The sequence below is a fragment of the Atractosteus spatula genome, chromosome 3, assembly GCF_055471065.1.
Source record: "Atractosteus spatula isolate fAtrSpa1 chromosome 3, fAtrSpa1.hap1, whole genome shotgun sequence".
NCBI lineage: Eukaryota > Metazoa > Chordata > Actinopteri > Semionotiformes > Lepisosteidae > Atractosteus > Atractosteus spatula.
This window is the reverse complement of record NC_142708.1, coordinates 41,751,820-41,775,815: the sequence shown is the minus strand read 5'-3', so window position 1 is coordinate 41,775,815 and position 23,996 is coordinate 41,751,820. Positions and strand designations below refer to the sequence as shown.

The window sequence follows — 23,996 nt, the reverse complement described above, 5'->3', positions numbered from 1 at the left end:
AATGTTTTTTGCAGAGTCCTTTGTTATGGTAGGCAATATCACAACCTTAGCGAACTATTAGAAGAAACATGCTTTAAACTTTTTGCATTTTTCTTCCCCTATTTCTATTGGATTACTTATTCTTAGAAAATAATTTGGTGAGTAAGCAAATTTGTATACCTTTAATATTATGAAGTGTTACAAGTACTTAAAATGAAGTGCTTTATTGATTGTTGTATATTTAAAATATTTTAGTAACTTTATTAACTTGAAAAAAATGGTTCCCTTAAATCTGGTAAAGTAGGAGATTTCATAAGAATTCTTTCAACTGTTTGTGAGTTAAGTTATACATATTTGGTATTAAGAAAGATGGATAACATATAGGGCTTTTAGGAAACAGTAGAAGTCTGTTTATTGCAGCAGAAGCCTTGGATGATAAGCAGAGAGTTTCATTACAAAATCTCATAAGCAATGGGTACTTCGTCACATTTCAACATTAGTATTCCAAAGAGGTTGCCAAGAACTTGGCTGAAAGACAGCCCCAAAGATTCAGTGTTTCATCTCAAAATGGTGGCCAGACCAAGGCTTGTTCCTGCAAGCCCTGGAGCCAGCAATGTTGATTGATTGCAGAAAACAGTGCATAACATCTGTGATGAGTTGTTCCAAGGAGGAAATAAAAATTAGGTTTGGAATACCTGGAAAGAAATCTATGTTCACTCAAGTATGCAAGTATGAAAGCTGATGATCTGATGATCTGAGATAAAAGTATTTAGATGATAATCCTGTAATACATTTACACTTTCAACCTTTGAATAGAATTAATAGTACCATGCCCCCAAGAAAAGGCCCAACGATGCATGCCTGCAAATGTGCAAACCATACTAGTGCATTTAGAAAGTGCTGTGTAAGATGGTTTTCCAAAACAAAAAGTTAAAAGTGTACAGTTTGCTATTTCTTTGCATAGGGAACCACTTAATGCTTAAGGCAGTTAATGTATTTCCTCTTTGAAGATCAGGAGGAAGAGTAATGTGTACATCGCTGTGGGTACAGAGGAAGTTAGGATTGCATAGGTCTTTGTAAGATTAAGGTCTGGATAGTCAGACCTTTCCAGTAAAAGTTAAATGTCTTAGTATTTACCAAACTACTGTATTCATCTTATGCAACCTTCTTATAACACAACCCAACGGAAATTGAAAGCTACCAAACCATTTTATTCTAGACACTTATATTTCAAAATTGTTTTTTTAAGTAGATGCTCAGATCTAAAAGTATACACATCCATAGAATGTATTGGAAAAATAAGTAAAAACTGTTATTTCTCATTTACAGTCAACCAGTTTATTTTTGTGATCATGACACTTACATGAACGATAAGCACAATAAACTGCATTTTATTTTTGTGTAATTCCTTGCATACATTTGATCATATTATAACAGAAACTTTTTTTTGTTCAACACAGTTAATTCAAGATGCCTGTTCTCGCCTTTTCCTTCGGTGTTCTGACTTGAATTTTTTCTTCAGTTTTTAAAATGCATACTGAGATGGATTTAATCCAGATATTGATTTAGCCAGTCTAAGATTTTCCACATTTTTCCTCATGTTGAACTCCTTGGTTGAATTGGCTATATGATTTGTGTTATTGTCAAGCTGCATGGTGAAGCAGTAACCAATAATTAAACTATCCAATAAAAATTCAGAATTCATTGTTGACATTATTAAAAAAGACAAGTGAGCCAGTTCCAGAGGTGACCATGAATGCCCAGGCCATGATGTTATCTCCGTCATGTTTTTACAGTTGAAGTGTTTTTTTAATTCTTAAAATTTGAACCTTTCCATGATTTTGATAAAATGTATATAGGTCTCATATTTTCTATCCATAAAACTTTGTTTCAAATCTCCTCTGTCTCATCTCTGTAGTTTCTAACAAGTTTGAAGCATGGAGGAAGTAATTTCAAGGACATGGCCATCTCTGGAACTGGCTCAGTTACTGTTAATGGTCACATGACTGTAAACAGTTTTGTCTTTGTCCCAATACTCCTGGGGGGCACTATATGCGTTTAAGGGAAAATAATAAGGCCACTGAGCCCATTTTCATATCAAACATTAAATTCCCCAGCATTGTTACAGTTTTTATGAACATAGCATGCTGCCACTGTCACTTTCTTTAGGAAAGTGTTTTCTTGGATAACCAATTGAAGTGTTATCCACACTCGCTTGCTTTTTATAGTGCAACTGATTCACATCCTTTGGTGCAAGAATAGAAACTATTTTAATATAGTTTAGAAAGGTCAAATTGTTGAGGGTTTTAAGTACGAGATTCAGAAATCAAATACACTTATTATATTAAAATAAAAGACAAAACGAATGTAGCACCAAATAATTATTTGTCTTGTCTTTCAGCAGGAAGTAGGAGAAATGCTGGTCACTCCTTCAGAGGAAGGTGTGGCCAATGGTGGCCTAGTGGAAGCAGAAATGGCAGAAGTCGAGCCTGTGGACGGAGGCTCAGCTGACACCAGCACTGTTGCAGAGACAAGAGAGCTGGAAAAGGGAGCTGAAGAAACCACAGAGATAAAGGAACGGCCTGCAGGAGGTCATGCGTGCAAGCAGTGTGACCGTGTTTTCATGTCCATGCAGGGCCTCCGCTCCCATGAGAGGAGCCACTCGGCCTTGGCCATGTTCACTAGAGAAGACAAGTACAGCTGCCAATACTGCCAGTTTGTGTCAGCCTTCAGGCACAAGTAAGAACAGCCAAGACTGAACAGGGTTTGCATCTAATTACACCCTAATTCAAAGGGAAGTTGTATTACATTTAAGCAGGTTCATGTAATACAATTCTTGCAATTCCATGCTTTTTACCTACTTTTTTGTAATTTTAAGGATTATCATTATAAAAGTGTTTGAAGCAGTCACACTGGCTTGGCTTGGCTTATAGTGTGATTGCAAGAAACCTTTCGTTTAATTGTGTCGTAGCCACTTCCTTCGGTTTTCTATGGTGGCTGTACTGTATGTTTCACTTTTATGTAAGAGGGTTTGGGTGTACCAGAAGACTGAACTCTTTGAGGTTATGATAACACATTCATAAGGGACCCTTTTATTTTCCTCAGCCCCACAGCATAATACAGGTAGAGCTGCACATCTCTTTGAGTCATTTTAAACATTACTTTGATTTTGAATTGCTCAATTTTGGAAATAACAAATTTACTATTTATATAGCTTACAATAGCTATATAAATACATTGCTACTCAAATAAACAAGGATTGTCTCTGTTCTTGGTTGCTTATAAACATCCTTTTTGTTGCTCCATTATATCAATATCTGTGCCTAGGCATGTCTTCACTGCAGAAAGCTGATATCAAATTAGATTTTTCTGATGTCTTGAATTTCCTGTGTGTTTTTCCTTCTTATTGACATCTGATACTTGCCATGTCCCCTCAGCCTGGATCGACACGTGCAGTCTCACCATGGACACCACAAGCCCTTTCGTTGCAAGTTCTGTTCATTCAAATCTGCCTACATGAGTCGTCTGAAGAATCACTTACATAAATCTCATGCAGGTAAGCACATCTGCAGTTAACATGTTCTTCTTGCACTCTGTAGCTAATTGTCTTCTTGTAATAGGCTGGGCAAACTTTTTTTATTTTTTTAAAAACTAAGATATAATGATGTGTTCCTGCTTAACTTAGACATTGCATGACTTTAAAAGCTATAAAAACAGGTTTCAATAGTTAATAACCGCTTTTTATGCTCGAAAAACAGGTGATTTTTCTTCCTCCTGATCAGCTAAAAATCTTTGTGTACGCTATAAGTTTTTTACTTCTTTAAACATTAAACATTTAAAATACATGAATTTTATAAAGACAACACACGTTTCGAACAGAAAAAGTCACAGTCTGTTCTCTTCCTGTTATGTATGACAGATCAGCATGTCTTTTTTTCCCAATCAGAGGCTCTGAAAATAGTGTACTGCCCACTCCGTTCCATCAGAGGGGAAGGTAGCACCGAAAGAGGGAGGAGGCACTGAGCTCAGTCTTACACAATGGCCGTTCTACAGAGCGGGGTGCGAATGGCACCAATTGCATCTGCATTCATAACTTAGTGTTTAAAATGAAACGACGTAAATCATTTTCTTTGACTTCTAAGTTCCTTAATTATCATTAAGCATAGCTTTCTCACCAATTAGACTACTTTTTGATACCATCTTTAGACAAAGCAGGAACGTGTACTTTCTAATGACATTACACGTGGAAAGATTGCAGATTTTAATAGTCTTTTTTTTAAACTAAAGGCACTGTGTAACTATACACAGTGATAGAAACCCACTATGAAATGGCAGCATCTCACTGAGAATAAATTATTTTATAAGGCTTAAGGAAACAGCCTTTCCACCTATCTTGCACATCAGTATCCATAACTAGTTAGTTATTTAAACAAATTGCCTCTAAATATAAACATCTTAAGATCTCTGGATCAGCATCAGCTATATTTACCCATTCCTTCAATTTATGTGCATCCAACACACAGTTCAATGCTAGCAACTACAAAAACAAATCTAAAATACAATCCTTATTTCAGTATCTGTGTAAACATTCAGTCTGTTAACTTCATCATCTTCCTCTGCAGTCTATAACCTATCCTGTCAATTTGTCAAAAGTATGCCTAACCCTATTAGGAAGTGTTCTTGTTATAAGTGTATTCCTCAGCTTTCTCAAAATTATCTTTTTCCTACCTACATTTCAAGTCTTACACCCTGTAATAACTCAGCCTACACTTAAATCCTCAAAAACTGCTTGTATTAATTTGTTTAAATCACAAATATCATATGTAAATACCAGCCATGTCGCACTTAGCATTGTGGAACATCGCATTAAAGGGAACTAGAAAAACCAAGAAAGGCTTTTTTTCTAGAATTATTAAATGCACATCCTGTTCACTGGGGTAATTAAATCCACACTGAGCAATCTTCAATATGTTCAGAATTTGGTAGCCAGAATCCTGATCGGGATGCATTACGCCTATCTTCAAGTCCTTACACTGGCTTCCTATCAGGTTTTGAGTCAACTTCAAAATCGTCATCCTCATTATTATCTTATTATCTGTCTACTCTGCACCTTGCAACCTTTTTTCGTCTGACTCTGGTCTTCTAGATGTCCTCAAGATTATCTACATTCTGTGGGTGACAGGGCCTTCTCTAGCTGCACCCCAGAGCTCTGGATTTGTATCCCCAGTGATATCAGAGTCACCTACCCTAAATGCATTTAAATCTAACCTCAAAACCTTTCTTTTCAGAAGACTTATTGTCTGTATCTGCTTGCTTCATTTTCTATTTTTGGTAGCACTTCTGCTTGTCTTTCTTATATGTATTTACTTTGTAATCTGTGGTCCTAATAACTGTTTTTACACCTACTGTATTGCTTTGAGATGCTACAAGGTGCTATATAAAATAAAGTTTTTTATTATTGTTATAGAGAAACATGATCAGATTTTCCTTGGTTCAGAAAAAAGATCTAAAGTATACTAGTTTGTCACTCTTCTCACACCCTCTTTGCTAAATGGCTTTGCATCCTAATCTGATCAGTCTTTATCCTGCTAGATTTATAATTATTCTGAAAATCTTGCAGCAACTCTGTGACAAAATATACACTTATGTCAACCTGACAGTTCATCCTGCTACCAACATTGAATAAAAAAATCTTCAGATTTCTATATTTATGTCTTTATTTAGTGGTTTAATTAGTGACAAAGGCTAAACGTTCTTGGAAAAATTTATTTTATGTGTTGCAAATAACTGACTTGCTTTAACAAAATATCTTTACAAATCCTTTCGCCTAGCAATCTACCTGAAAGCCCAACTATCTGAGAAGCCCTCCATGAAACAATGTTTGCTATTAATTCATATAAGGCTCTCTGACAGAATTGCTTTTTTTTATGCGTGCTAATTTTCTTCTCACTCTCTGCCAAATCTATTTCATGTTTGCATCTTCTTTTGTATATCTTTTGTAAATAAACAAAAATATTTTGTATATTTGTATATAGAAACATATACCTTTCTGTGATTTTTTTGTATATCTAAGAGTTCCTGCTTCCCTCTTCTGCAGTATGTCTAGTCATGGCTTTTTTCTCTTTGCTTATTTCAAAGTAACACCTGCTCCATTTCTAAAACTTTTTGCTCATCCTTTTTGTATTTTTTACATCTGTAGCACTTTAACATCCTAAATTTTCATTTGCCTTAATTTGTAGACTGAATTTTAGCTTTAGCCTTAAAAAGCTTAAGTTTTCAATATGTTTTGTTTCTTGTCCTAAAGCTTTTATTATTAATCACCGAATTATTGTACTTGACATGACTTCTTTCATTCACCCTTTCCTGAATGTCTATGATAAGCAAGGATAGTGCTGTCTCTGGTGTGATCTTTTGCAGCTGAAATTTCACAGTTTTAAACGAATAAGAAATAAGATTGCTCATAAATCTAATCACTTATTCTACATAAACACAGTGTAATTGCTCTCTGAAAATACTCTTTTTCTTGTTCATTTTGGAGACCTTGATCGAAACTGATTTGAGATGTCAGATAGGATTTATTTTCTCTGTATTTTTGTTGCAGAAAAAGTGTGCATTTCCTACATTGCTTTGTTTGCCGAGATTTTAACTTTATATTTAGGCTCAGATTTCAACAATAAAACGTACACTAATTACTAGCAGTAAATACTGATGTTTTGCTCCCTCTTACCACAAAAATATATTTGTATTGTAGCTGGATGAACTTTTTTTTGTACGTGTCTCCCTACTGCGATTCGGACACAGAACGGTTAAAGATGGCAACAAGCCAGGCACCCAGAGGGCGGGGGCGTCTTCCCGCCTCCATAACTAAAAAGCCAAATAGGAGTGGCTTAAGCGACATACACAGTCGAGTCGTGTAACTGACGGTTTGAGGTAGCCTATCATGTAAATTTCTCTTTGTTGCTGATAGGTTAAGATAATTAATGTCTACTACTGCCATTCGAGGCTAAACTCATGAATCAAGTCAAGTTCAAGTTTATCGTCATTATACTCATATACAGGTATATGGTATAATGAAATGCTATTTAACTAGCTCTGAGAGCAGTACAAAAAAACAATTCAATTGTATAAGAAAATAAAGACAGAGAAAACAGGCAATGTGCAAAACAACAACAGGTAACAGGTAATGTGCAAAATCATACATCAACAGAATGAAATAAAGGATAGAAAATTATGGGGAGTAAGCTTCTTGACACGTGAGGTAGAGGTGGATTTCAATGTGTGTTTGAGATTTGATAAAGAGAGAATGCATTGTGAGGGTTCAGATCGTAGGTGAGAGAGGCTAGAAGTTTAATAGTTTGATAGTGCGGGGGTAAAAACTCTGAGTCTGGTAGTCCAGGCCTGAATGCCCAGGTACCACTTTCCAGAGGGTAGAGGATCAGTCTGTCACTGGGGTGTGTGGGGTCTTTGATGATGCTTAGAGCTTTCCTCAAGCACCATCTGTCATAAATGTACCGGAGGGATGGGAGAGCAACCCGCTGCAGGGCTTTGCGGTCAGCAATACTGCAGTTGCCATACCACACTGTGATGCAACCTGTCAGTATGCTTTCTGTAGTGCATCTGTAAAAGTTAGTGAGGATCTGGGGAGATATCTTAGCCTTCTTCAACCGTCTTAGGAAGTAGCGCTTTGAGAAGCCACCTTTAAAGGCGCTATATAAAATAAAGTTTTTTATTATTATTACAGGCACTGTTGCGCTTTCTTAATCAGACAAGTGGCATTGAGAGACCATGTGAGGTCCTCGGAGGTATGGATGCCAAGGAATTTGAAGTTACTGATCCTTTCCACTTCAGTCCCGTTGATGTGGATAGGGGCATGACCGTTTGTCAGTTTTCTGAAATCAACGATAAGCTGCTTGGTTTTGCTGACGTTGAGGGTGAGGTTTTTGTCTTCACACCACGATGTAAGGAGATTGATCTCCTCCCTCATCATTGTCTGTGATCAGACCTACAACTGTGGTGTCATCGGCAAACTTGAGTTGGTTTTATGTTTGGCCTTACAGTTGTGGGTGTAGAGGGAGTAGAGCAATGGACTAAGCACACACCCCTGAGGGACTCCCATGTTCAGAGTTAGTGTGGTTTCCAAGCCTGACAGCCTGAGGTCTGCCTGTCAGAAAGTCCCGAATACAGTTGCAGAGGGTGGTGTCGAGACCCAGTGCACTGAGTTTGTTGACTAGTTTTCCTGGAATTATGGTGTTAAAAGCTGAGCTGAAGTTGAATAGTAGTCTTGCGTATGTGTTCTTTTTATCCAGATGGGATAGGGCAGTGTGTATGGCAATGGAGTTTGCATCATCTGTGGATCTATTGGGTCGGTAGGCAAATTGGTACGGGTCCAGTGTTTCTGGAATGGTGTCCTTATTGTGCCTCATGACCAGCCTCGTGAAGCACTTCATAATGACAGGTGTTAGTGCCACCAGTCGGTAGTCATTAAGACATGTCACTGTGGTTTTCTTCGGTATTGGGATGATGGTGGTTGTCTTGAAGCAGGTGGGGACTACAGCTTGGGCCAGAGACTTGTTGAAAATGTCTATGAATACACCTGCCAGTTGATTGGCGCTGGCTCTGAGGACGCGACTGGGTATGCCATCAGGTCCTGCAGCTTTGCGCATGTTCACTTTTAGCAGAGATCTCCTCACCTTATCTGCAGACAGTGAGAGCACCTGCTCGGCTGCAGAGGGTGCAGCTCTGTTGACTGGTTCTGTGTTGCTGGCTTCAAACCAAGCATAGAAGGTGTTGAGCTCGTTAGACAGGGAGGCATCATGGGCAGATGCACAGATGTTCTTCCTTTTGTAGTCTGTGAGAGCCTGTATACCTTGCCACATGCGCCTTGGGTCATTAGTGGTAAAGTGTTCCTCTAAATTGATCCTGGCTGACTTTAGTTCTGATTTATTGCCCGATTTGAATGCTGCATCCCTTGCTTTGATTAGGATGCGAACCTCACTGTTCATCCATGGTTTCTGGTTAGGAAAAGTTCTTATTTCTTTTGTGAGTGTAACATCATCAGCACATTTCGTGATGTACCTAGTGACTGATAATACATATTCCTGTATGTCTGGTGTCTGAGGCAGTTTCGTGAAACAGCCAATTGGTAACTAATTGACTTCCATGTTATATGGGATGAGATGGTTTGGTTTGATAAAATACAGATTTGAGTTTTTGGATTGAGTCACCAGCAAATTGGTTAGCATAGAAAGACAAGGCTCATGTTGAAATAGAATTTCATCTCTTCTGTGAAGAACAGAAATACAGCTGTTTTACTTTAGGGGTCATTGTGCATCATTTGGTCCTGATGTAGTGGTTAGAAATGAAAGAAAGGCATATTCCAAAGTTTACTAGAGTCTGTTATCTAAAAAATCAGGTTAAAGGCAGGCCATGCAACCTGGAGGAACTGAAGACATTCTGCATGGTGAAGTAGTCAAATATCCCTGCTTAGTAGTTTAAGTAACCTATTAAAAGCCTACCATTGCTTGATGAAGGTTATCAAATCTGGAGTTTGCAAAATACTGATTGTCAGGGTATGAGTAATTTTATTATACATTTAGAAATATATGTAACTTTTTGACAGATGTTTTCTTCATACAGTATTGAAAGTTATGCTAGTATTTATTTTTTAATTAAATTATATTGGAAAGCAACTAAATATCCACCTGGATTTTCATGGGAAATCAACTTTTATTTAAGGGTATTTAATAGATTTGGAGAGTGCTGTATATCCTTTTATCTTTTATACAGGAACTGCAACTGTACATATTACTGTGAGTTGTACATTTTTTTGTCTTTCAGTTTGTAATTCAGTTATAGACCTTTCTCCTCACGTGTGCCCATTTATACCAGCTATTGTCACATGTACATATGTGTGCACTCATATATGCATTTTAAAATAATTAAATATTAACAATACTTAGATCTGTAGAAATTCTCTACTGATCTAACTCATTTCATCTGGATGCAGTACCTATTAAATGTTGCCCTTTTACCTACCGAGGGATTTTAGGAAATTGTTTAAGCTGATGTAGGGAACTTATATTAGAGCAAAATGTCTGAAGGTGAAAAAAGCCTGCTGTATTTTGTCTAACTTTGTCTTAGCACATTGTTTTAAAAACTCTGGAGTAACTTGTCTAAGAAGAGCTAAGTTGTACAGTCTGACATAATTTTTTCATTGAATAATTTGTCTGAAAGAGGAACTTGGAAATGACAAAAGTGAGGGCTCTTGTGTGTCTTCAGTTCATGTTTCTTGCAATTAGATAGGTCACATCTGAATTCCTTGGTCCATTGACGAGAAATAAAAAGAAATTGAAAATAAAACTTAAAAAACAGTTGGCATAAGGGAAAGGAGAATGTTTACTGCATGATGTGATTCAATGAATCTGATGGCAAGTTTTGGCCAAACGGCCTCCTCTGATTTGTAAACTTTATTTTCTTCTGTTGTTTACACAGGTGAGAACACTTATAAGTGCTTGTCCTGTTCCTTTTCCACCATGACGATCAGCCAGTTGAAGGAGCACTCTCTGAAGGCTCATGGAGAAGCACTCACTCTGCCCAAGCTTCGTGCTGCCACTCAGGGAGCCTTCAGACCTCAGAAACATCCCCAGGCTACAGAGCAGACTTTAATAATCCCTGAATCTGATGGCAAGTATTGTCCTCCATTTCTCCATGCTATTTGCCCATGTATTACATCAAGCAGAGCAGATTTCAGTATGTTTTTCATGTTCTAAACGTTTTGTGTTGCTGTTTTGTTTTCCTGTAAAATGCTGTTTGTCTGAAAACTTTGAAATAAAATGCAGCTACAGTACGTCGACATAGAAATGGTCTATTCCATTTGCTTCTGCTAAAGCTTCACTGCATTGTTTTGCTAGTTATGTTTTTATTAGTTTATCCCTATTTTCATAAAGAGTGCAGTCTCTGCCTTCAATGTTAAATCATCAAGGATGATGTCACTTGCTCTGTAGTCCAACATAAGGGACAAATAGATTCTAAGTTTACAGTTTTGCTTGATAGGTACATAAAACGCGGTTGTGAGAATTATCTTGTGACTGCATTTCAGGGAAAATTACTACGTGGGTACTACCTTTGAGTCCAAGTGAGCTTATCTGTCTAAAGTGGGGGTTCTTAACCTTTTCGAGAGTGTGACCCTTTTTTGGGGTTAAAAATATTTTGCGACCCCCCCCCCTGTACACACACAGATTTAAAAATCTGTATGAATTGTAGGTCTACTCACTTACTACTAATAATAATAATTTTCATTTATATAGCACCTTTCATAAAAAAATTTTGCAACTCAAAGTGCTTGTTACAAAAAAATTAAAAAGAACCTTAATCAACCTAAAATTAACAACAATAAAAAATAAAAGAACCATGCACAAACAATACAAATAGCACTGACATTCTATAATTCTATAAGTTTTGAGCTGCCGTTTCAAAATATCCACAGACCCAGATTCTCTAATATTTTTAAGAATACTATTCCACAGTTAATAAGGCTGCCTCTTCAGTCATCCTATACCTAATTTTTGGAATAATCTTTAAAAGTCGTGCGCTTGTTGCACTGGCCTTGATGGAATTTACAGTACGAACAGCTTTATCCATTACTAGTTTACAGAGCGAATGGAGCAACAGCCTGTACCTTCGTGACTAGCCCACTGTGTTTGCCAGTCATAGCTCGTGCACCATCTCAGCAGATTCCCACACACTTATTCCAGTCAATTTCATGCTCACGTACATATGTGTCCACCAAAACCAAAAGTTGATCGCCAGTGGCACGCTCGGGAAGAGGACGATGGAACAAAAAATCCTCATTAATTTCCCCCTCTTCAACAAATCTGGCATAAACAAGCATTTGAGCATCTCTGGAGACATTAGTGGTCTTTTCAAGTTGTAAAGAAACATTGTAATATAAACATAAAGTTTATATTAGATCGCTAATATAAACACACTAGATTTTATATTAGCGATCACCTGCTCTTCCCCGTCTCTTGCCATACTCCCAATGCGGTTAGACGTGGTATCATTTGACACTGGTATCAATGCTAGCTGCTCTGCAGTGCTTTTCCCACACATGATTGAAACCATTTCCTAAGTGCATGGTAAAAAAGGCACCTGACGTGTGTGCCTTCCCAGTTTCTCATTTTCTTCATTTTTTTCTGTTCTGAGTTTTCTGCCATGCTTTTCTCCACGTTATTTTTAGCTCTTACTCTTCCAGTGCCACCTATTCAAAAACGCTCCATTGCTAGGCTAATCATGTCTACCTTGCGCAAAAGAAAAAAGTGCTACAAATTTGAATGCAATTGTGGCCCACCCAATAGAAATTAATGTAGCGCCCTTGCCGAGCACATCACAGGGCAGACTGGGAGTAGTAGCCGGGGGATGGTCTGTGGGCTCACAGAGTGACCACTAAGTCACCCTGTTACTATAAATAGTCTTAACCATGCAAGTGGTGCAAGTGTATATAATAGTTAATTGTTTACCTCTGTTATTGTCCGTAGATGAGTAACCACCCCGAACCTGCATGTGTGTCCGAACCTGCATGTGTGTCCCGTTTACTGCCCTAGTGTGTTAATCTTTGGTTGAGGTTAAGAACCCCAGGTCTATAGCATCAGATCATTGTTTTGAAGCTCAAGAAGTGTAAAGAAGTCATAATAGTAGATGTACCTAAAGATTGATGCAAATTGCTTAATACCCTTAATTAAAGAGTTTATGTTTATGGGAGTTTGTTTTGAATATGTACATTGGGCCAAAGAATTATTGGCACCCTTGATAAAGATGAACAATAAAAAGCCATGTAAGATAAACAGATAATGAGCTATATTGTATGCCTAAAAATGGGAAAACTACAGGCTATTTATATTATTCTAATACAATTATTTCAAAGCAGTTTTTTAAAATGAGTAATAGATTTTTTTTCAACAATATAGGTGTCAAAATTATTGGATCCCCTAAGTTTTTTCAAGGAAAATCAAACAAAATGAAATCTTTAATGAAATTCTGCTTATTTAATAACTCAGTCTGGACTGTTTTAGACTTCCGTTTTACCACGGTAAAAAAGGGGTATCACACATGAGAAAACCTTTTGTCATCCATCACCATGCATAAAGGCAAATAACTGACAAATCAAGAGTGTCAAATGATTGTTTCTTTATCCATTACAAATCAGGTAATGGATACAGAAAATACATAAAAAGTTAAATGTAGCACTTAGCATTATTAGGGCAGTAATCAAGAAGTTCAGAATCTATAAAAAAATGGTTAATTTATCAGGAAGAGAACACAAGTGCATCTTGTCCCCACACACAGTGAGGAAGACTGTGAGGAATGCAGAAGAATCCTAGGGTCACAGTTGGAGAACTGCAGTGTCTGGTTGCATCTTGGGGTCACCAAGTCTACAAATCAACATTTAGATGGTACCTCCATGCCAACAGGCTATTTGGAAGAATTGCCAGAAGAAAACCCTTACTGACAAACGTCTTTGGGACTTTGATTGGAACCTTGTTCTATGGTCAGATGAGACCAAACTTAAACTCTATGGTCACTCACACCATCAGTACATTTGATGTTAGAGAGGGATGCCTACAAATTGAAGAACCTTATATCCACCGTAAAGTATGGTGGTGGATCATTCAGGTTGTGGAGCTGCTTTTTTACCACTGCCCTTGTTAAGTTCAGTGGCATCGTGAACTCTATTACATATCAGGATATTCTGGCCAAAAGAAAATGAGGCCTGGTTGCCTCTGCCAGAAAGACTCATTCGTAGGTGGACCTTCCAGCAAGACAGTGACCCTAAACACACCTCAAAATCAACAAAGAAATGGTTGACTGAAAACAAAATCAACGTATTGCAATGACCACCAAAGTCTCTGGACTTAAACTCAATAGAAAGCCCTTATTCTGAATAGAAGAAGGCAGTCCATAAGTGTAGACCTAGGTACATCAAGGATTTAGAAAATTTCTACATAGAGGAATGGTCCAAAATCCCACCCAATGTGTTCTTCTTATTAAACATAGAAAAAGGCTTTGTGTTATCCATGCCAGAGGAGGTTTCGCCAAGTACTAGAAACAATCCATCCAATAATCCAATCCAATACATTTGATGCCTATGTTTTTGAGGACAAAATGTGTATTACTCTTTTAAGAACATTTGTTTTGAAATAATTATATTAGAATAAAAGCCTGTAGTTTTCTAATTTGAGGGGGGCATAAAATGTAGCTCATTATCTTTGCTGGTAATTGTATATGTTTTTTGTTCATCTTTATCAAGTGTGCCAGTAATTCTTGAGCCCATTGTAAAATTCCTGTGTGCGCTACATTGGGTAAGTTTTATACCAGCTATTGTCACTCTCCTTTGCTCAGGTGGAAGCATGGTACCATGTTAATACATTTCACTGTGCATCACGTTTCAGTCGCATTGTCATTCTTCAGTGATCCCTGGCTCACTGATGAATGACAGAGAGGCAGGTGCTACGTTGCTCTGCTGTTAGTTGATAGCCTTTCATGAACAGTCAGGCCCAAAGCAAGGTAAGGCAACATAGGATACATTAATTTAAAAATAAATAGCAGCATGTGGCAGCATCTAAAAAGTTAAACATGACATGTGAGACAGCATTTCTTACGCAAGTGGCACAATAAGAATTTAATGCAGTGGTTTTTCTTGCTGTATGATGAGTAATGCATTTAAGGATGTTTAAATTATTCTAATTTAGTCTAGTTTAAATTATGGCCTGTTGTTAATACTGTAGGGTAGATCCATGTATTCACATTTGGAAAGCTGTTCAAAAGATTAGGAAGTGACTGGTGACTTAACACACCTTACCTGAAAAAAACACACCAGGGCCAATTTTCCCAAATATGGCTTTGCGCCAAACATTATCTTTTGGAATTAAGGCCAAAAAGCTTTTTGTGATCTTATGGACTGGATTTCCTCCATTTTTTTTACGTAGTACGGAATTCTGTAAGTCCATAAGACCCATTATTTTGGTCAGTGAACTGTTAGAATTACAAATGTTCAATTAGATTGAGGTCTGGAGATTGAGATAGCCGAAGAAGAACATTTATTTTGCGTGCATTTAGTGATTGGAATGTGTGCTTTGGATCGCTGTTGTACTGGAATGTCCATTTTCAGCCAGGTTTAAGGTTTTTGGCAGAAGGAACCAGGTGTCAAGCCAAAATGTCCTGGTACATGTTCCCTTATCTTGACAATAAGGCTTCAGAACACATAGATGTAGAACAGCCCATATATGATAGACGTCCGCATTATTACTCAGTGGGCTTGAGCATTTTCTCAGCTTGAATTTCTTGTTTTTTATGCCAACCATAATGCTGATGAGCATGTCCTAAAAGCTCAATTTTGATTTCATGTGAACTTAAGACATTATTTCAGTTGCAATTCAAATGTTCTTTGTCAAGTGTTCTTTGTTTTGTAGTTTTCCCTCAAGAGAGGCTTACCTTGCAACCCAGTTATGAATGCCACATTCATGCAGGCAGCTTCGAATACTTTATCCTGATGCAGATATCTATTACAAATCCCCAACTGTTGCCTTTAGATTTGCGTTTTGCAAACTATTAAGTATTATAGTTTTGTTCATATGCTTGCAAGATAGACCTGTGTCCTGTTCCTGCCATGGAGGCTACAATAATTCCAGTAGCCTTAAAAGTCTTAATAATGGACATTATAGTGGAAAGTGGTAGATAGCTTTTTGTTTATTTTATAACCATCCCCCAACACTGACCTCTGCAAGTCTTTAAAGCCTGCAGTTTAACCATGAAGATGCTACTACTGAATGTTTACAGTGTATTATAACCTTTTACACCTCAGGGAAACAGGAAACCTTTGGAGGCCTCTGTGTTGTTTCAGAGGCTTCCATTGCACTAACAAATAGCAGAATGTTACTGTAGATTTGTTTTTGCTGGATTTTATTTTAAAAAATATGACCTATTGTTCTATGGACCTCAATTTTGATACGTTTGACTAACTTATATTAGTATTTAAGTATACATTTATTACTACCCACATAAAACATGTTTTTGGGGTGTGAATAAATTTAGAGAGTAGTGCAGTTTAAGCTTGCTGGTGGTTTTCTCTCTTTTTTTTATCCCATAAACTCGTGGTGCACAGTGCCATGTAGCAGTTCATGCTAAACATACATTTTTGGTGTTTCACATTTCCTTATGTCACAGATTTTAACCATTCTTGTAGCCGCTCTTCTGTCAATTTGAAAAATTTTAACCTACAGTGCATATTCTGTTGGGGTGAGGGAACCCCCAGAGTGATATATTGTTGCACCTCAGTGATATAGTGACACCTTCCTTAAATTCCTTATTCTTCCCTATAAGATAGATCACTTTATTAGCCATATACAATTTCTTGAATTACGAATTTGTCTTTTCGCATATAATAATAATAATAATTACTTACACTTATATAGCACTTTTCTGGACACTCCACTCAAAGCGCTTTACAGGTAATGGGGACTCCCCTCCACCACCACCAATGTGCAGCATCCACCTGGATGATGCGACGGCAGCCATAGTGCGCCAGAACGTTCACCACACATCAGCTATCAGTGGGGAGGAGAGCAGAGTAATGAAGCCAATTCATAGATGGGGATTATTAGGAGGCCATGATTGGTAAGGGCCAATAGGAAATTTGGCTAGGACACCGGGGTAACACCCCTACTCTTTTCAAGAAACGCCCTGGGATTTTTAATGACCACAGAGAGTCAGGACCTCGGTTTTACGTCTCATCTGAAGGACGGCGCCTGTTTACAGTATAGTGTCCCCGTCGCTATATTCGGGCATTAGGACCCACATAGACCACAGGGTGAGCGCCCCCTGCTGGCCCCACTAACACCTCTTCCAGCAGCAACCTTAGTTTTTCCCAGGAGGTCTCCCATCCAGGTACTGACCAGGCTCACACCTGCTTAGCTTCAGTGGGTTGCCATATCCCAGCTTGCTCTCCATGAGACACACAGATGGGGAGAGAGAAGCAGGGGTCAGGTTGGGGTTAGAGTGCGGTCTCAGCCATTTATACGGCGCCCTTTAGAGCAGTTGGGGTTAAGGGCCTTGCTCAGGAGCCCAATGGAGTAGGATTCCTCTGCCAGCCGTGGGATTTGAACCGGCAACCTTCCAGCCACGGGCGCAGATCCTTAGCCACAGTGCCACCACTCCATACTTACTGTGTAAGTATGCAGAGTTTCTTTACTGTGAGCTGAGACATGAAAAACACAATTGTCTTTTCCAAATTGGGTATAAATAAAAATATTTCTAGTTAAGTATTAAAAATAATACTTTAATTCTTGGGTCTCTAGGAGACACTCACGTTTAATTTAAATCATCGCCTTAAATTATAGGGTAGTGAGAATTAACTGGCACAATTTATTAATTATAACCATAAATTCCATGAGCTTTTCCTTGTCTGTTAGAAGGCAGTCAACAGAATAATAAACAGTCTGCACATGGATTCAAAATACACAATATACATTTTTGGATACAAACATTCATATAAAAAACAAAAATAATAATACAAGAAACAATCTGCTTGGATACAAAATGGCTTATCCTTTAATGAAGAGTTATCAAGATAGAAAAATATCAGGATTAAGACGATGCTGAATTGAAGGATTAAGCATTAGTTATAATATTAGTCATAATTTCTTACTTCTTAGGTCTTGTATACCTATTAAACATTCAGATGCCCAAAGTAAATACGTTTACTAATGTGGATTAAATGATATCAGAATATGTTGAGAATATGTTAATTCTTAATGATGAATACTCCAGCAACCATGGGTTTTTAAATCTTGCGTAGAGCAACAGCTAAAGGTATTCATCAAGGTGATGGTCAATCAGTTTTTGCTTGTCTCATGCCAATTCAAGTATTTCTGCAGTATCGGAGAAGAAGTGGGAGAGAGAGAAAGTCCTGCTGTACCTTTGTGCTACCAGTCAGTTCTCTGGGGAGTAGCTCTCGTTAGAGCTGACTTACAAGAGCTCTTTGCAATTCAAGTGTGTGGATAATTTTTTTATGCATTGGGCTCTCTATTAATTTTGTGTTGCAGACAAAAGTTTTTAAGTCCTGAGGCTCAGACATCAGTAGTGGCACTCACAAGGTTTTGTTGACAGCTGGCCAAAATTCGATTGAGGGTAGATGGCGAGACAGCAGTTGTGCACTAACTTTTAACCTCAAAAAATGATTGCTGGTGATTGGTCATCAGGTTGAGTGGTTTTCCACACTCTGCAAGTTCCTGGTTGGTTGGTCACCTTTTGGATGATTGACTGTAGCTTATAACTTAAGATCATCACCCAAATGTGGTTGTATCTTTCTCTTTAGACATCTTTATGCCATTTCCATGTTTCCATAAACAATGGAAAGTACCAGGAAATTTAATTATATGTTTTGTTGCTGGCATTATGTACTAAACGGACTTACTGTAAGTAGTTAATAACAATCTGCAAGACAGAATTTGAAACAATACCATATCACACATTCAGTAATATTTGAAAATATTTTTTTGTTTACTAACAAAATTTGAAGAGAATATATTATGTATTGTATTTGAATTGGAACCTTTCTACAATTATACATCCACCACTCCATCCATTGTCTAAGCACTTTTATCCAGTATGGGGTTGTGCTAGAATTCAGCAATCAAATTAATGAAATGATCAAAGGGTGATGTCACACCTCGGAGTAGAAGAAGATATTTCTCCGGGTGGGGAGGAGGGGATTACAAGTTTATGGAGCTGTGTGACAAACGAAATGTGAAAATAGATTCAGTGAGACAGGTCATACTGTAGTATGAGTTACCTGACCCTCAAGTTCTTAAGTAGGAAAATATAGTACATTTTCAAATTTAATACACAGTATAAATTTAAGGAGCAGGGCTAGCTAAAAAAGGGTTCGACAAATAAAACAGTAAAAAAGTGGGACAGTGGAACAACAATTTACTTGGAGTAAATTAATTATTGCTCTAACATATTGTGCTTCAAAAATCAAGGACAATACGGGGTACGGGAAAGGTTTTATTTTTCTGGACTGTGAGCTTACATATCATAGTAAACTTTGGAGGTTTGTCCTAATACAAAAGTTTTTGAGCGCCGCTTTGCACTGTAGAAACATAAACATACTTGAACTTTAAGATTAAGATTGTTAGCTCTGTATCACATCGTCCTGGTGCCTCAAAGGAAAAAAATAAACTTATCCTTAGGATATTCCTACATCCTACATAGGACTTTTAATATTTAACATAATTACCATTATCATTTAATATTCAATTATAAAAGCTATGGCCCAACTTTATGAAGGTCATATTTGCCCAGCACATTGTAACATAAACCTTTTGCTTAAGTCACAAGAGGTTACTTTCCAAAAAATGCAATTACTACTGTTCCTAGCAATTGTAATATCGATTCAATTAAATATGCCATGCTGTATGTCACTTAGGATGGTGTAAGCCACATATATTTAATCATATTAGCAATCTCCAAACAGAAAAAAAGGTGGTGTATCTTTGTTTGTTGTGTGTAGTTTGTTGCTTAATGAAAGGGGCATCAGTCATGCCAAGTTCTTGGCTGGTGGCTGCAAACTTCTGTGCTCAGGTTGCTTTGTTAAATGGCAACACTCCCAGCTTTCTTTTTTTTTTTTGCCAGCAACAACCTTGGGATCACTGTTTTATGCTGGTGTCCCTGCTATCCCTATTATAAAATCCTGGCTATGCCATTGCTGACAGCTGCTTCAATGGCCATTAGAATAATTAATGAAAAATATTGATATATCTTCAAAAACTAATAACAGAACTAAATAAAAATTTGAAAAATTCTGATAGTGCTTCTGTACAGTATGATTTAGCAAAGAAAAGCACTACTGGGATAATAATTTAATTTATATTATTAAAATAATATTTGTGTGACAGCCATATGCAGCTTGATCAACTTTGCCACCTAGCAATTTTACAAAGTAGTGCAATACTTTTTTTATTTGAAAAAATAAAAAGGTGTTATGAAGTACCTTTCTGCACGTTGTGGCAGATGTTCCAGTATGACACGACACTTTGAGCATTCTAGATAAATTCTTCTGTATATAGATGATGTGTCTCTCCATTCATTCTTAAAAATTCTTTGTTCCACAGGGTGTTGGTCATAGTGATCTCAATTCAGTGACACTGCTTACAAGGATATATGTGTATACATACATGTCTTTAGCAACAGTGTAGTGAAAATTTCCCTACATTTATGCGTCCCATTGGGAAGCAATTGAGTTAATTGCACAGATACATAAAATGCAAAAGCATGTAAGGTCTAATATTCTACAAAAAATGACACTTTTAGGAACTAGTCCTTTTACATTGCAACACCCCCTACAAAATAAAAGATAAATTAGATTATATAGAAAATATTACTGTTTTCCTTTGTAGCAGTCAGCCTTTTAAAGTTCATACTTTAAAAGCTATTATTGTTCAGAAGTCTCCTCTGGTATCATTTTGCTTTGGAGATTGAACCCTACAAGTGGGTATAATCAAGAATCAAGAGTCTTTGAGATAAATTGAATGTTATTTGCATCTAAATTTTTTCTCCAGAAAAAGATACCACATGTTTCCGTTTTAAGTTATGTCCCACTTAATCTTTATGCATAATGATACTCCCCACTTCATTTTGTTTGCTTTTCTCTGACAGCTTGGCCTCAGCAATAACTGGCAAAAATATGCTACTACATTACTAAAAGACTTTTATACAAACTTCTTCATATTGATGTATGCATGGAAATTTAAATAGTGCATTTGGAGTTTAATAGAGTTTTTAATTTAATAGAGTGGTTCAATAGAATAGAATTTAGCTATGGGACTCTTTCACTCATTAGAAGTTCATTAAAAAAGCTTGCCTCTTGGAATGTAACAGCCAAATATCTGATTTTAGATGTTTGTAAATATGTGGTTTATATGCAATGTATGTAAAAAAACGTATAGGTGGCAGTTCTATTACTTTATCCATTTACTTGCTTGATTACTTATGGATTTTTTATGCAGGAAAAGAAGGTTATGCATTCATGATTACCAGTCAACCAGATTACCAGGTTACCAGTCAAAAATAAATTGCACTGGTTTATTGGAGTCTGAATTTACAGGCCACTGTCTTACTGGGAAGTTAAGAATGTGTCATTGCCTGCATATCCTACAAAATTAGAGAAGACAGCCAAGTGAGTGACCTAGTCATGGTGCAAGATTAGGGAGCATACAAGGATGACTTGGAATGGACAAGGGTTCGGTACACTCATACTCTGTCTCTTATACTTTGTCTTAGGTTTTCCACTTCTTGGTGTGTAATACTACAATATAACGCACAATAGTGTAGGACTGACCAGAGGAATAGGGAGTTTTTGGTTGCTATCTGTTGATCTTTGTCTACTCTGTTGAGTTTTGTAATTTTTATAGATCTCCCTGAGCAAGTAGACAGACTGTTGTTTCATGAAGGAACAAATGACATGGGAAAAGGCAGGCTGATGATTCTAAATGACAAATTTAAGGGATTACCTTGTAGGCTTAGGGGCAAAATATCTGCAGTGGTCAACTGGGAAAAAGTACTGTATGTGAAGAGTAGTTGAGGAGTATTTAAACTAGGGACAGGGAACTTCAAACAGGTCAATTTTAGGGGTGGGATCAGAAAAGCCTTAGGCCACACCAAGAACTATCTAAAACAAATAAACTTTTCCATTCTTAAATGATTATACCTCAATACAAGAAGCGTAAGGGTTAAAATGCAAGGACATGAAGCAACTGCACTAACTGGGAGCTGTGATATAGGAATAACTGAAATGTGGTTACATGAGAATGATGCAAACAAACATGTTTTCTGAATGACAGGGTGGAAAAAAAGGTGGTGGTGTGGTACTATAAAAAAAATTAAGTCCAAGCTGAAGAATTGGATCTAAAGATTCACTTTAGAATATATATGATTTGAGCTGGATAATAAAAGATTTTATCAACAGGTGTATGCTATGGACAAACTAATACAGATATAGGCACAAGTTGATTACTGCATAACAAGATAATGAAGGTATGTAGCAAAGGTGTCTTTAAATTGCTAGGATTTTAACTTTCTACACATACATATTGATGTTGTAATGGTTAATGATTGCTTATTAACATATTTTGTAAAAGTGCCAACTAGTCAAGATGCTTTCATTGGCTTCATGTATTCACACAGCCATATGCAGTGCTGTGAAAAAGTAAGTAAGGAAAAGGTGTTTTTCAGCATATTTGTATGTATGGATATTTGATCTTCATTTCAACAATATTGATAGATAAAGGTGATTTAATTTAACAAATAACAATAAAAATTATTCTTTGCAATCATTTATTCAACAAAAAAATTCAGCAATTGTCTGCTGTGGAAAAAATAAGTACACCCCCCAGCTTCAATAGCTGGTGTTTCCCCCTTTGGCAGAAATCACTTCTTGTGGGTGTTTCTTGTAATTGTCTATCAGTCTCCTACATCGACATGGAGAAATGTATGCCCACTCCTCCTTACAGAACTCCTTCAACTGTGTGATGTTTAAGACTTTCTTGCATGTACTGCCCGCTTCAAGTCCCCCCACAGCATTTCTATGAGGTTAAGATCTGGGCTTTGACTTGGCCATTCCATAACCCTCCATTTCTTCTTTTTGAGCTATTCTTTTGTGGAGATTGCTTGAGTGTTTTGGGTCATTGTCTTGTTGCAAGGTCCGCTTACGGTTCAGCTTCAGCTTTTTGATAGATGGCATCACATTCTCCTCAAGTACTCTCTGGTACAATGTGGAATTTATGGTAAGCTGGCCTGGCCCTGAGGCAGAAAAGCAGCCACAAACCATAATGCTTCCACCACCATGCTTTACAATTGGTATGAGGTTCTTTTGGTCAAAGGCAGTTTTTGGTTTTCGCCAAACATGACTTCTGGCATTGTGTCCAAACAGCTCTATCTTTGTCTCATCTGTCCAGAGCACGTTGTTCCAATAGTTCTGATCTTTACCTAGGTGTTGTCTGGCAAACTTCAGTCATGCATCCATACTGATGGAAAAAAGAAATACAACACCTCCTCCTTCACAGGCGGACCTGATGCCACTGCTGACGAGTCCATCGCAGCCTCTGTCTGGCCCAAGCAGGTCAGGTGTGATGTCTAGGAGGTGTGAGCAGAGGGCTTCTGACAGGTCGCCTTGTTCTAAGGCCGGCAGCATGGAGCCTCACTATTCTGTCACTGATGCGGGCATTGTGTATGCTGAAAGTTTCAGCAGCAGTACAGGTGGCAGATCTGAAACGATTTCTCAGATGGACCAGTCTGATGTGTCGGTCCTGCTCTGGTGTGGTCACTTGAGGGCGACTGGATCGTGGACGTTCATCTGTCCTGCCGGTCTGCTGAAACCTTCTCTGCAGTCAGGACACAGTGGAGTGGCTTACCTCATAGTGTCTGGCAACGCTGGCACATAGCATGCCTGCCTTCAGAATGCCAATGGCCCTCTCCCTTGCTTCTGGTGACATTTGAGGCATTATGGAATTCACAGAAAACTAAGTGTGGCCTTTTTCTTGCAGTGACTCAAGCTTTGAATTAAGGCCTTTTTAAAGGTGAACTGATCAGGCATTGTTCCACCTGGACCCCGTTGGGTAAAGTGCACCTAATGAGCTGTCATGTGATTGGCAAGTTGCAACGTCTCACTGCACAAGCTGTATTGCTGGTCAGTGGGCTTTAAACAAATTGACAACTTTTTGTGAAAGTACCTTAGCTATAACTATAGTATTCTCATTCCACAATTTGTTGCGTTTGATTTTCCATCAATATATATTCTTTTTTGAGAACAAAGGCTTCTTCCTTCCTGACCTTGCATGTAGGGCAAAGTTGTGCAGTCTGTTTCGGATGGTTGGCATATGCACTTTGACATTGACTGAGGAAAGACTTGCCAGTAAATCCCTTGATGTTATCCTGGTGTTCTTGGAGACTTCCTGCAGCATCTT

General features: G+C 37.7%; 1 protein-coding gene across 2 annotated transcripts in view; it reads left to right on the top strand.

Moving 5' to 3' along the window:
- The window catches only part of znf462 (zinc finger protein 462), a 100,329-nt gene that overhangs the window by 47,877 nt on the left and 28,456 nt on the right, over positions 1 to 23,996 (top strand). The window contains exons 5-7 of one of the 2 annotated variants that reach the window (XM_088910443.1): positions 2,384 to 2,718; positions 3,417 to 3,535; positions 10,471 to 10,662. In XM_088910443.1, coding sequence (XP_088766569.1) covers positions 2,384 to 2,718; positions 3,417 to 3,535; positions 10,471 to 10,662 — 646 coding nt within the window. Of the gene's footprint in view, positions 1 to 2,380; positions 2,719 to 3,416; positions 3,536 to 10,470; positions 10,663 to 23,996 lie in introns of both variants that reach the window. The other variant, XM_088910442.1, reaches the window with a different exon arrangement.